Source organism: Pseudoliparis swirei, chromosome 5 (genome assembly GCF_029220125.1).
Source record: "Pseudoliparis swirei isolate HS2019 ecotype Mariana Trench chromosome 5, NWPU_hadal_v1, whole genome shotgun sequence".
Classification (NCBI taxonomy): Eukaryota; Metazoa; Chordata; class Actinopteri; order Perciformes; family Liparidae; genus Pseudoliparis; species Pseudoliparis swirei.
The window spans coordinates 3367348-3382290 of record NC_079392.1 but is presented as its reverse complement, the minus strand read 5'-3'; the positions used below and the strand labels follow the sequence as shown (position 1 = coordinate 3382290).

At 39.6% G+C, this 14943-nt stretch overlaps 1 protein-coding gene across 3 annotated transcripts in view; it reads left to right on the top strand.

Moving 5' to 3' along the window:
• Nucleotides 1-14943, top strand: part of pde4ba (phosphodiesterase 4B, cAMP-specific a) — a 111523-nt gene that overhangs the window by 35955 nt on the left and 60625 nt on the right. Inside the window, exon 1 of one of the 3 annotated variants that reach the window (XM_056413831.1) lies at nucleotides 11869-12005. The exons of the other annotated variants lie outside the window; for them this stretch is intronic. Within the exon in view, the coding sequence (XP_056269806.1) occupies nucleotides 11872-12005 (134 nt within the window). The 5' untranslated portion in view covers nucleotides 11869-11871. Of the gene's footprint in view, nucleotides 1-11868; nucleotides 12006-14943 lie in introns of those variants that run through there. 3 annotated transcript variants of the gene reach the window in all.

Sequence of the window (14943 nt, the reverse complement as noted above, 5' to 3'; positions counted from 1 at the left end):
ACGGAGGAGGTGAAACAATGTTTACGTAAACACCGCTGACCACGAAGGCTGGAAAAGAAAGAGAACATGGAAAATAGACCCACGGAAAGAGGAGAGGTCAGCACAATAAAAAAAGAGATGTATAGCATGGCATCATGGAGGATGTGAAAGAATGTTTAATTGTGGATAAACACAGTTGACCAGAAGGCTGGAAAATAGAAGCCAAAAATAAAAAAGAGTGAAGGCGACAGAAGAGAGAAAAAAAGGAGGCAAAAAATAAACGACTTGAAGAAAAAGAGAGACAGAGAAAGCTCTTGGGAGCTCGGATTTGTGAGGACCGTTGTCCATGGCAACCGGGCAGCGATGTTTGCTGGTTACTCTTGTGCGTCACGTTGTCACGCGCTAACACACACACACACACACACACACACACACACACACTAGGTGAGGCAGCCCAGACGGAGCCCTGGTGATACTTACATTGTGCATGTAATCAAGTCATGGTGATGTCATTGGTGGCCTTTGTGTGTGTGTGTTTTATGTATGTTGTGTGTGTGTTTTTATGTCATGTGTGTGTGTTTTATGTCATGTGTGTGTGTTTTATGTCATTTGTGTGTGTGTGTTTTATGTCTGTTGTGTGTGTGTGTGTTTTATGTCATGTGTGTGTGTTTTATGTCATTTGTGTGTGTTTTATGTCATTTGTGTGTGTTTTATGTCATTTGTGTTTGTGTGTTTTATGTCTGTTGTTTGTGTTTTATGTCGTATGTGTGTGTTTTATGTGTGTTTTATGTCATTTGTGTGTGTTTTATGTCATGTGTGTGTGTGTGTGTGTGTTTTATGTCTGTTGTTTGTGTGTTTTGTAATGTATGTGTGTGTGTTTTATGTCTGTTGTGTGTGTGTTTTATGTCTGTTGTGTGTGTGTTTTATGTCCATTGTGTGTGTGTGTTTTATGTCATTCGTGTGTGTGTGTGTTTTATGTCTGTTGTGTGTGTGTTTTATGTCTGTTGTGTGTTTTATGTCTGTTGTGTGTGTGTTTTATGTCTGTGAAACTGTACAAATACATAAATATAAAACTATGATTTAACATTAAATCCGTCATGCCAGAAATGACTCGTATCCATTAACAGGACTCCCCTGACTCGTTAGCGTCGAAGCTCATTTTAACATGGATGTTAATGACGAAATGCTAATCGCCATTAGCATCAATTGCTACAACACGAAGATTATATTATACTATAACAGTCAATACACAGATACAATATCATAGTAGATATGTACATGCAACATAAATACACAAATACATACAGACTATGTTAATTTATTCGATGAATACTGCCATTTGATTGGGCCCCAGAGTCCTGACCTCCTTTACATCACCTGCTGGTGGTGAATTGAGGATTCCTTAGATCTGTGTCTTTGATGGGATTGTATTGTCCCCGTGTGGCTTGATGCAGAATAAATCAAAAAGCATTAGCATGCAGAGAGTGAGAGGTGTTAAAGCCTCACGGTGTGAACACACCATTATCCTCAGCTGCACGTCTACCTGCTCTGCTCAAGGTGAGTCATTCATGTTCACAGCTCTACATGTTCACAGCTCTACATGTCCACAGCTCTACATGTTCACAGCTCTACATGTCCACAGCTCTACATGTTCACAGCTCTACATGTCCACAGCTCTACATGTTCACAGCTCTACATGTTCACAGCTCTACATGTCCACAGCTCTACATGTTCACAGCTCTACATGTCCACAGCTCTACATGTTCACAGCTCTACATGTCCACAGCTCTACATGTCCACAGCTCTACATGTCCACAGCTCTACATGTTCACAGCTCTACATGTCCACAGCTCTACATGTGATCATGTTCACAGCTCTACATGTTCACAGCTCTACATGTTCACAGCTCTACATGTTCTCAGCTCTGCATGTTCACAGCTCTACATGTTCACAGCTCTACATGTTCACAGCTCTACATGTCCACAGCTCTACATGTTCACAGCTCTACATGTTCACAGCTCTACATGTTCACAGCTCTACATGTTCACAGCTCTACATGTTCACAGCTCTACATGTCCACAGCTCTACATGTGATCATGTTCACAGCTCTACATGTCCACAGCTCTACATGTGATCATGTTCACAGCTCTACATGTTCACAGCTCTACATGTTCACAGCTCTACATGTTCACAGCTCTACATGTTCACAGCTCTACATGTTCACAGCTCTACATGTCCACAGCTCTACATGTTCACAGCTCTGCATGTCCACAGCTCTACATGTTCACAGCTCTACGTGTTCACAGCTCTACGTGTTCACAGCTCTACATGTTCACAGCTCTACATGTTCACAGCTCTGCATGTTCACAGCTCTACATGTTCACAGCTCTACATGTTCACAGCTCTGCATGTTCACAGCTCTACATGTGATCATGTCCACAGCTCTACATGTTCACAGCTCTACATGTCCACAGATCTACATGTTCACAGCTCTACATGTGATCATGTCCACAGCTCTACATGTTCACAGCTCTACATGTGATCATGTTCACAGCTCTACATGTTCACAGCTCTACATGTGATCATGTCCACAGCTCTACATGTGATCATGTTCACAGCTCTACATGTGATCATGTTCACAGCTCTACATGTGATCATGTCCACAGCTCTACATGTTCACAGCTCTACATGTGATCATGTTCACAGCTCTACATGTTCAAAGCTCTACATGTCCACAGCTCTACATGTGATCATGTCCACAGCTCTACATGTTCACAGCTCTACATGTTCACAGCTCTACATGTTCACAGCTCTACATGTGACACTCACACATGGAAGTAATCCAGCTGCTTTGGGTTTATATATATTCATTTAAAGATGTTTATTAGTCACACAAATACATATAAATATGTATATATATATAAATATAAAAGGTGTATACATATATATATAATATATATAAATATGTTTGTGATTGACACACTTTAAATATACTGTTTATATTTATGTATACATATATAATATGTAAATATATATACTATATTATACATAGTATAAATATACATACTATATTATGCAGTATATATAAATATATACTGCATAATATATGAGTATATATGCATACAGTATATATACATATATACTTTATAATATATATATATATATATATATTTAAATGTATATACATTTGTGTGTATGTATATATACATGTGTGTATGTATATACATACATATACATACACACAGTATTTTTAAAGTGTATCAATCACACACACACACACGTATATATATATATATATATATATACGTGACTGACTCATATCTTTAAATATCATGTGTCTCTATATATTTATACTATTACTATAAACTATTACTATTAGTGAACACCACTGTGGCCTCGGGTGTATTATGAATGGCTTACTATGGGGTCACAGCTCATTGGTGGAGTCAGGCTTATGAATATGGTTGCCATGGAAATGTCTCTCACTTCAGCCCTTTTGTCTCTCTCTCTCTCTCTCTCTCTCACGTTCGTGTGTTTTTGAAGAATATCTTCCAGCTCGGGGTATTTTAAGTCTGAACACTGGTAGTAGAATATTCAGGATGAGTCATATATTTTCTGTCTTTGCCTGCGCTTCCGGATCAGTTGTCGCCTGGCTTTGAGACTCACAGTGTTGGTGTGTGTGTGTGTGTGTGTGTGTCTGTCTGTGTGTGTCTGTGTGTGTGTGAGTCAGCTGAACTAGAGAAAGAGAGAAATACATTATTATATCCAGTATAAGTCCAATAGTCTCAGGTGTACTCCACATAGAAATCCGTGAGCTACCAGGAGAGCTACCAGGAGAGATAACAGGTATTTTAGTCATATGTTGTTATTTCTTCTTTTTTTTAGATAAATCTAAATAATAATATTATTTTAGAGAGAATATTATAATATTATTATTATTCTATAAATCGTACTCAAACAAAAAGCTTTTCCTGCTAATTGTATATAATAATAATAAAAAATGTATTATTATATACTGTATATAATATTATTATATACAGTATTTATTATTATTATTATTAAAGCTTTTCCTTTGAGTACAATTTATATAATATTATTATTATTATTATCAGAATTATTCTCTAACGATTTCCCTTCTAACTCTATATACATTATTCCAAACTAGAACGGGCACTCGGTAGAGCGCATACCTTCGCATATCACAAGATTGGTCATTGAATTATGAACATTTTGGCATTAGTTGCATGCCAATTGGACACAAATGTATCGTGCTATGGTAAAAAAAAGAGTTTGACCTTTCCATGACCTTGACCTTGACCTTTGACCCGATTGATCCCAAAATCTAATCAAATGGTCCCCGGATAATAACCAATCATCCCACCAAATTTCATGCGATTCAAGAACATTTTGACCTGTTCATGACCTTTGACCTTGACCTTTGACCCGATCGATCCCAAAATCTAGTCAACTGGTCCCCGGATAATAAACAATCATCCCACTAAATTTCATGCGATTCGGTTCAATACTTTTTGAGTTCTGCGAAAGATTTTGACCTGTTCATGACCTTTGACCTTTGACCCGATCGATCCCAAAATCTCATCAACTGGTCCCCGGATAATAAACAATCATCCCACCAAATTTCATGCGATTCGGTTCAATACTTTTTGAGTTTTGCGAATAACACGCATACAAATAAATAAATAAATAAATAAATACACGGCGATCAAAACATAACCTTCCGGCATTTTCAATGCGAAGGTAATAATAGTTTCCTGAGCCACCATCCATGCAGGGAAAGTACCGCTTTAGAGCAAACAATGGCCGACCACACGGAGCCTCGAGTCAAGTGCTTTCCAGTCCACTTGATGCTAGGCGGTTTTCACACATAGAGGCTCTTTGAATGCACGAGTAAAGTGGTAAAGTGGGCACCGGCGTAAAAAAAAAAAAAAGATTTTGAATTCATCGGCAGTTTTTCTGAATGCCGTTTGATATTTGAGTCACGCGGGTCTCAAGTGTCGAGCCGGGGTCGTCTTTCTGAAGCGCGGCGCAGCTCTCCGGGTGGATTGTGTGTCTCGGTGGTTTCACCGTGGTCCTAATCGGCTCGTGCCGCCCGCCGTAATCGGACCCCGCGTCGGTACAACCGGCCCGTCCAGGTGGACGGCGTGGAGGAGGTAACGCGCGGAGGGAAAGCAACAACAACAGCGCCCTGTGTGAGCGCCGTTCTCTGAATGAAAAGAACACGACTCGTGTTTAACTTTAATTAATACGCTCGCCACTATTTAAAAAATGTATGATGTCTGCAGTTTAATTACGCTATCGACTCCTCCGCGTTGTTCCAGATTAGATTCAAGTGGTTGGTAATCTCCGGGGTCGGTAGAAATCCTCAGGAATAAAAAATAAAAAAATCTTTATTATATTAAATCCCCAAAATAGGATTTTTTTTTTTAATGAGCGAGACGTTGTGGACGATGCAAATATGTTCCTTTGTTACTCGGAGGACCAAAGGTCACCGCCATGAAATGTGACCCGTGTGCGTGGTCTAGACTAGACCAGGAAGGGGAACCGCATCACTTGCGGCAGGTTCAGGGACCGGGGGAGACGTGAAGCTCCAGGAGAACTGATTGAGGATTACAAGTCTTTTCATAAAGGAAGATTCATATTTTTCTGTTTATTTTTCTCTGATTGAAGTATTTTTGACTTGGTATTTAGTTACTGGCCCTTTAATTGGAAGGCTTTAGAGAGTTTTTTTGTTTTTTATTGACCTGCACGACCTGGGAAGAGACCGTAATAAACATCGAGGGCATTTTTCTTTGGCCGGTCGGAGCTGCCAACAACTTCTAATTTTTTTTTCATGCAGAGAGAAAGTTTTTGCATATTTTTGCACATTATCTCAAAGTATTTCTGCAACTGTCCTGAGACGATCCAGAGCGGCTCCAGGATGCAGCTTCTGTGGGACGGATGCTTCCTCAGTAGTAAAAACATCTTACACTTCCATCTTCTATGAATCACATCAAGTAAGTTATTGTTAGTTGAGAAACAAACACTTATTAAAACTTTGGGAGTGATGTTGTCCTCCTTCTTCCTCCTCCTCTTCTTCCTCCTCCTTCTTCTTGTCCTCCTTATACTCCTCTTCCTTCTTCTTATTCTTCTTCCTCTTCTTCCTCCTCCTTCTTTTTTTCTTCTACTTCCTCCTCCTTCTTCTTATTGTCCTCCTCTTCCTCCTCCTCCCTCCTCCTTCTTCTTCCTCCTCTTCCTCCTCCTCCTTCTCATTGTTATAATAAGAAAAAAAGAAAAAATATAAAAGAAAACACTGTACAGAAGGCGGTAACATGTACAAGAACAAGAAAGGTGCTGGTATATATAATATATATAGAATATATTATATATATAATATATAGATACCATGTGTCCAGCGGTGGTGTGGATTTGTTTGGATTCTCAACAATAACTAAATTAATGTAAGTGATAACATGTAAAACACCAACGTGGAAGGAGGAGCAGCATGTATCAGTATTTATGGTGGATCGTGACCTCTGACCTCACAAGGTCAGTCATCTGCAGACATGCAGACGATCACAGGATAATAATCACGCTGGTTCACATTCATACGTCATAGAAGCTTCACCTCACTGCAAAACCACTGTTCAGTGTGCATGAATATTTAGATTCCTACATGAGTCTTCTGGTTCCCTTCGTCCAATCAGACGCTCTCCGGTGAATTTTTTTTTTTTGCTCTCGGGGTTCCAGCCGTTTGATCTTGATTTCTTGTAATTTGCTTGGCAGAGAAAGATGTGATGTCAGGTTCTGTCAAATAAATCCCAGATTACATTCACAGTCTCTTTTTTTCCCCGGTGGATCGTCTCGCTAAAGTTTGTCTTTTTGTTTTTTTGGGGGTCGTCTCGTCTGCAGCGTGATATCGATTTAAATCATAAAGCCGGAGCGGCGACAGCGTGACAGGCTGTCAGATGGATGTCTGATCAATGTTTAATATGGTTCTCTCTTCGCCCGCTGAAAGCTGCGGGTAAAAAGAAAAATTATATATATATTATATATATATATATATACACATATAAATACATGCATATTTTTGTTAGTTTTTGAACTGAAGTTACAGGCATCCATGATTTACCCCAAAATATTGTTTTACAATCAGATAAATGATTACAAAATATATATAATAGATATATATACCTATATATATATTTATATATATATACAGTATATATATATTATATATACATATATATGGGTGTTTATAGGTATATTTATATATATTATATATACCTATATATAATGGGTATATATAGGTATATACAGGACTGTCTCAGAAAATTAGAATATTGTGATGAAGTTCTTTATTTTCTGCAATGCAATTAAAAAAACAAAAATGTCATGCATTCTGGATTCATTACAAATCAACTGAAATATTGCAAGCCTTTTATTCTTTTAATATTGCTGATTATGGCTTACAGCTTAAGAAAACTCAAATATCCTATCTCTAAATATTAGAATATCATGAAAAAGTATACTAGTAGGGTATTAAACAAATCACTTGAATTGTCTAATTAACTCGAAACACCTGCAAGGGTTTCCTGAGCCTTGACAAACACTCAGCTGTTATAAATCTTTTTTTTTACTTGGTCTGAGGAAATATTAAAATTTTATGAGATAGGATTTTAGAGTTTTCTTAAGCTGTAAGCCATAATCAGCAATATTAAAAGAATAAAAGGCTTGCAATATTTCAGTTGATTTGTAATGAATCCAGAATGCATGACATTTTTGTTTTTTTAATTGCATTACAGAAAATAAAGAACTTCATCACAATATTCTAATTTTCTGAGACAGTCCTGTATATATATATTATATATATATTTAATATAAAGATATACATTATATATAGGAATATATATATATATTATATATACCTATATATAATGGGTATATATAGATGTATATATATATATTATATAAACATATATACAGGACTGTCTCAGAAAATTAGAATATTGTGATGAAGTTCTTTATTTTCTGTAATGCAATTAAAAAAACAAAAATGTCATGCATTCTGGATTCATTACAAATCAACTGAAATATTGCAAGCCTTTTATTCTTTTAATATTGCTGATTATGGCTTACAGCTTAAGAAAACTAAAATATCCTATCTCTAAATATTAGAATATCATGAAAAAGTATACTAGTAGGTATTAAACAAATCACTTGAATTGTCTAATTAACTCGAAACACCTGCAAGGGTTTCCTGAGCCTTGACAAACACTCAGCTGTTATAAATCTTTTTTTTAACTTGGTCTGAGGAAATATTAAAATTTTATGAGATAGGATTTTAGAGTTTTCTTAAGCTGTAAGCCATAATCAGCTATATTAAAAGAATAAAAGGCTTGCAATATTTCAGTTGATTTGTAATGAATCCAGAATGCATGACATTTTTATTTATTTATTGCATTACAGAAAATAAAGAACTTTATCACAATATTCTAATTTTCTGAGACAGTCCTGTATATGGGTGTTTATAGGTATATTTATATATATTATATATACCTATATATAATGGGTATAGGTATATATATATAATATATATATATTTAATATAAAGATATACATTATATATAGGTATATATATATGATATATACCTATATATAATGGGTATATATAGATGTATATACAGGACTGTCTCAGAAAATTAGAATATTGTGATAAAGTTCTTTATTTTCTGTAATGCAATTAAAAAAACAAAAATGTCATGCATTCTGGATTCATTACAAATCAACTGAAATATTGCAAGCCTTTTATTCTTTTAATATTGCTGATTATGGTTTACAGCTTAAGAAAACTCTAAAATCCTATCTCATAAAATTTTAATATTTCCTCAGACCAAGTAAAAAAAAAGATTTATAACAGCTGAGTGTTTGTCAAGGCTCAGGAAACCCTTGCAGGTGTTTCGAGTTAATTAGACAATTCAAGTGATTTGTTTAATACCCTACTAGTATACTTTTTCATGATATTCTAATATTTAGAGATAGGATATTTGAGTTTTCTTAAGCTGTAAGCCATAATCAGCAATATTAAAAGAATAAAAGGCTTGCAATATTTCAGTTGATTTGTAATGAATCCAGAATGCATGACATTTTTGTTTTTTGAATTGCATTACAGAAAATAAAGAACTTCATCACAATATTCTAATTTTCTGAGACAGTCCTGTATATCCTCTTCTGGCTTCACAGCATCCTGTACATGTGACGTCATGTGGTGCTTTAAACTGGAGGTCGTATGACAGAGATATGTCGCCATCTGGTGGCAGCAGGCCTGAAATGACGAGTTTTCATTTCTGTGGGGTAAAAGTGCGCCCTCTGGTGTTCATAACAGGAAGTACAGGCGGCCTGTGGTTTTTAAATAACACACTTCTCCTCCACGTGGTCGTATCTGTCATGTTATAAATGTTTGTATTTATGATAAAGCCATTATTTAGAATCTATTAAATGAGCCACATAAACATGTTGTTGACTATTTCTTCTTCTTCTTCTTCTGTTTACAGAGGAGCTCTTTCTATATCTTATTCCTCCTCCTCCTCCTCCGCCTCCTCCTCCTCTTCTTCTTCTTCCTCCTCCTCCTCTTCCTCTTCTTCTTTCTCCTCCTCCTTCTTCTTCTTCTGATTCTTCTTCTTCTGCTTACAGAGGAGCTCTTTCTATATCTTCCTCCTCCTCCTCCTCTTCTTCTTCCTCCTCTTCCTCTTCTTCTTCCTCCTCCTCCTCCTCTTTCTTCTTCTTCTTCGTTGGTTATCCCTCTGGAGCACATTAAAGGAGGAATGTCATGTGTCTGTAGCCTCTTCCTCTTCTTCCTCCTGCTCCTCCTCCTCCTGCTCCTCCTCCTCCTCTCCTCTTTTCTAATCTCTGTGTTTACTGTGGAGCTGCAGTGTGAGAACGTGGTGCTTATTCACTTTGAGCCTCTGTAGCTCCTCCCATTAAACATCTGGTTCACTACGTGGGTCACATGTCATTTCTGTTCTCAATAATCTCCCAATAAATAAAAAGCAGGAGCTCTTTCTAAATCTTCTTTCTCCTCCTCCTCCTCCTCCTCCTCCTCCTCCTCCCTCCGCTTCACTGTTTACGGAGTTGTGGGAACATTTCATCAGCAGGTTGTGTTTCTTCTGTCAGTTCAGGGATCAAATGTCCAGTCCTGGGAAAACCATCAGAAGCCCTTAATGGAGGCCGCGAGGCTCAGAGGACGATGATAAGGAAATAGGTCACGACTATTTGGAGGAGAAATAATATTTTTGGCGCGACCGCAAAACACTCAGATGTCTGAAAATGTGATAAGAACTTGAACTGCTCGTTAAAAAATAAATATAATAATAATATCTCTTAAGTTTGTTGTATAAGTGCATCAAAAGTACGTAATCTAAATATACCAAATAATGTTCGTATAATAAACAGATAATAATAATATATAATAATAATATAATATAATATATCTAAATATATATATATATAATAATATATATATATATAATATATATATAATTATATATATATAATAATATAATATAATAATAACTCAAATAGAAAATGAGAGATTTTAAATTGAACTTCAATCAAAGAAAACAACATAATTATGCCAATATATAATTAAAATACATTCATATCAATAATTAAATATGTTTTCTCTTATAGATCTAAACAAGGCCTTTTGTTGATTTAAACCACAAACAATTGCTTTATTATGTATTCCAAAACGTGTTATTGTATACATGTTGTGAGTATGTAATTAGTATTTTAACACATTACGACAAAACTTCAAATTCAGTGAAACCGAATATTTTGTTCCTAATTCTGATATTTCTGTATTGCTTTTATTTTTTATTATATCTTAAATCATCATAGTTTGTACAATACAGCAAGTGTACATCTGTGTGTGTACCTGTGTGTGTGTTTATGTGTGTGCATGTATATGCGTGTATGTGTGCATGTGTGTGTGGATATGTGTATGTGTGTGTGTGTGGATGTGTGTGTGTGTGTGTTTGTGTGTGTGTGTATGTGTGTGTACATGTGTTTTTATGTGTGTGCGTGTGTATGCATGTGTGTGTGTGCGTGTGTATGCATGTGTGTATGCATGTGTGTGTATTTGTGTGTGTGTATGCATGTGTGTGTGCGTATATGTGTGTATGTATGCATGTGTGTGTGCGTATGTGTGTGTATGTATGCATGTGTGTGTGTGTGTGTGTGTGTTTATTTACGTGTTCCATACACACTGAGCAGCTCTCTGGGCTGTGTGTGTTGGATGAACTCCACTCCAGTAACTCCACTCCAGGACTTTACTGTTCCTCTGTGCTCTGCTGGGCCCAGATCTCCACACACTACACACGCACACACACACGTGCTACACTACACACACACACACCACGGGGAGGAAGTATAGCATGTGACGTAGCGAGGAGTCCGCAATGAGAGCGCCGAGAGGGTGGAGGGTGTGAAAGAGGGCAGGAGCAGCTCGGTGACGTATGAACACACACACACACACACACACACACACACTGCTGCTTGTGTGTGTGTGACTGGAGGACGAGTGTGTGTGAAGGAGCTGTTTGGATACCTGTCTGCTGCTTCTACCTGAGCCGAGGAGGCCGATGCACAACCTGCTGAGTAACTTTTTTCATGGACTTTGTGTGTGTGTGTGTGTGTGTGTGAGGATGCTTGTTTTTTGGTAGATTAATTTCATCTATTTGAAGCTGTGTGTATGAGAGGTGTGTGTGCGTGGTGTGTGTGTGTGTGTGTGTGTGTGGTCATCACTGAAGTACGGGTCAGTGTGTGGACATGATTTAGTGCATGTGTGTGTGTGTGTGGCTGCATATGTGATGGTATGTGCCACGTAGTGTGTGCATGAGTGTGTGTGTGCGTGTGTGTGTGTGTGCGATGTACCGGCGTTCACCCTGCGCCAGAGCAAGGGTTCACTTTGACTTCAGTGAGGAAGTCATCAGGAAATTCCACGCCGCCAACCACGGCCACGCTCCCAGGTCAGGACTCACACACACACACACACACACACACACACACACACACACACACACACACACACACACACACACACACACACACTCACACACACACACACACACACACACACACACACACACACACACACACACACACACACACACACACACACACACACACACACACACACACACTCACACACACACACACACACACACACACACACACACACACACACACACACACACACACACACACTCACACACACACCACACACACACACACACACACACACACACACACTACACACACACACACACACACACACACACACACACACACACACACACACACACACACACACACACTCACACACACACACACACACACACACACACACACACACACACACACACACACACACACACACACACTCACACACACACACACACTCACACTCACACACACACACACACACACACACATTGTGCTCTCTCGCGCTTCATTCGGTCGTTTTCTCCTCTGACTCCAGTAGCCGAGCGGTTTCCTGCATGTGAAGTTGCCTTTCAGTGTGTGTGTGTGTGTGTGTGTGTGTGTGTGTGTGCGGTCTTACTTCCCATCTCCTCTCATGCGTGTCTCATGCGTGTGTCATGGATAGGGTCATTATTATGACATTTTTAAAGAAGTAATTTCCCCCCCAATTTAGGATTTTAAAATACTACTACCATTGAGTGCCGACTCTTTTAATAACTGTTAAAGAAATCTAGGTTGGCTGTCACCCCAGGAGGATTGTGGGTATTCTGGAGCCGCCGCCACGTTCAGGGGACAGGAGCAGAACCCGGCGCTCTGACAGTCGGCTCCTCCGGCAGCACCTGAGGCCTTCCGGTGGAAAGTACTGGACGGCGCGGAGGAGGCGGAGCACAGATGGCGTGTACTGTACTGCGGTCCCCGTTTGAATCATTAGACAAGTGCACAAGCGGCGCGGGGTGATTACTCCCATGATGCACCTCTGTGTGCGATTCAGTTACGACTTGTTTACTCAATGCAGCTGCTCCTGTGCTGGTGGGTTGCTGCGCAGGCGTTAGCCTGTACACGTGTGTGTGTGTGTGTGTATGTGTGTGTATGTGCAAGTGTGTGTGTGTGTGTGTGTGTGTGTGTGAATGTGTGTGTGTATATGCGTTTGTGTGTGTGTCAATGTGTGTCTCTGAATGTGTGTGTGCGCGTATGTTTGTGTGTGTGTATATGCATGTGTGTGTGTCAATGTGTGTATGTGCGTGTGTGTGTGCGTGCGTTTGTTTGTGTGTGTGTGTGTACGTGTGCATGTGTGCGTGTATATGCGTGTGTGCGTGTGTCAATGTGTGTACGTGCATGTGTGTGCATGTGTGTGTGCATGTGTGTGTGCATGTGTGTGTGTGTGTGTGTGTGCATGTGTGTGTGCATGTGTGTGTGTGTGTGCATGTGTGTGTGTGTCGGGGAGAGTTTCACACATATTCATCGAGGACAGAAGCTTAAGCAAATATTTTGTCAGCGACTCGAATTCCTGAGTCATGAGAACAGAGATCAGACCAGGAGGTTCTCCTGGGTCCATGTGGTCTGGGTCCATGTGGTCTGGGTTAGTGGTCTGGGTCCATGTGGTCTGGGTCCATGTGGTCTGGGTCCATGTGGTCTGGGTTAGTGGTCTGGGTCCATGTGGTCTGGGTTAGTGGTCTGGGTCCATGTGGTCTGGGTCCATGTGGTCTGGGTTAGTGGTCTGGGTCCATGTGGTCTGGGTCCATGTGGTCTGGGTCCATGTGGTCTGGGTCCAGCAGGGAGCCTTGTAGGACAAGAGTAGTTTGAGTGACAGCTGTTGAATAAACTTCGTCATTCTCTATGTTTGAAGTGACGCGAGGCGACTCTTCATCCTCCAGGAGGATCACGAGGATGAAGACGAAGGCTGAGGGCAGGATGGTGAGGGCTGAGATCCTTCACTGTGAAGTGTGAGCAGCAACGTGGGCTTCACATATTAAACAAATAAAATTACACTAGATGTGGGAATAGAGTGTGTAGACACACTAGATGAATAGAGTGTGTAGACACACTAGATGTGTGAATAGAGTGTGTAGACACACTAGATGAATAGAGTGTGTAGACACACTAGATGTGTGAATAGAGTGTGTAGACACACTAGATGTGGGAATAGAGTGTGTGTCGTGTCCTCGGTGGCTAAAGTCGTTCCCATTGGTTCAGAGATCTCACATGTCATATAAAGGTTATAACTCGGGTTATGAATCTATTTTAAGATTCTTCTGGATTCTATTCTGATTCTATTCGATGGGATCTCTCACCAGCCGCCGTTCAGTCAGAAAAATAAAGGTATCTCTTTTTTTTTTTTTAAGGATCCGCCGCTCGTCCACGGACACCTCTCTATTCTCTCTCTCTCTCTATTCTCTCTCTCTCTCTCCGTTTAGAGTAGCATTAGTCAAATTGCGGTCGTGTAATAACAGAACGGAACATCTCCATTCAAGAATTAGTACTGGAACCTCCGCGGAGGACAAACAGGAGGCGTTACCATGACGACGCATCTGTTTGCACAACCCAACAGACACGCGGTGACTGGTTTCCCTTCACCATTACACACCGGAAGGAAGAGACCCATTCAAAGAACAAGTCTCTCTCTCTCTCCCTCTTTACGAGCAAAAGTGTTTGTTTCTTCTTCTAGTAGTTTAGTTTTTGCCCATTCCGCTCATCTTCCTGAAGGATTGGACCAATCGCTACGCTGCAGAAACTAAAATAAACATGTAAATAGTGGGAGAACTTCTCTTCGGGTCCATCGCTCGGCCGGAGAGAAGCCGCCGGATCGCAGGGAAGGAGTGCGGCGTTCATCTGAGAGAGGAAGCGCTTCCTGACGGCTCGGCTGAATCCGCCGTGCGTGTGAAGTTGCCTTTCAGTGTTTCAGTTTATTTGTATAGCCCAATTTCA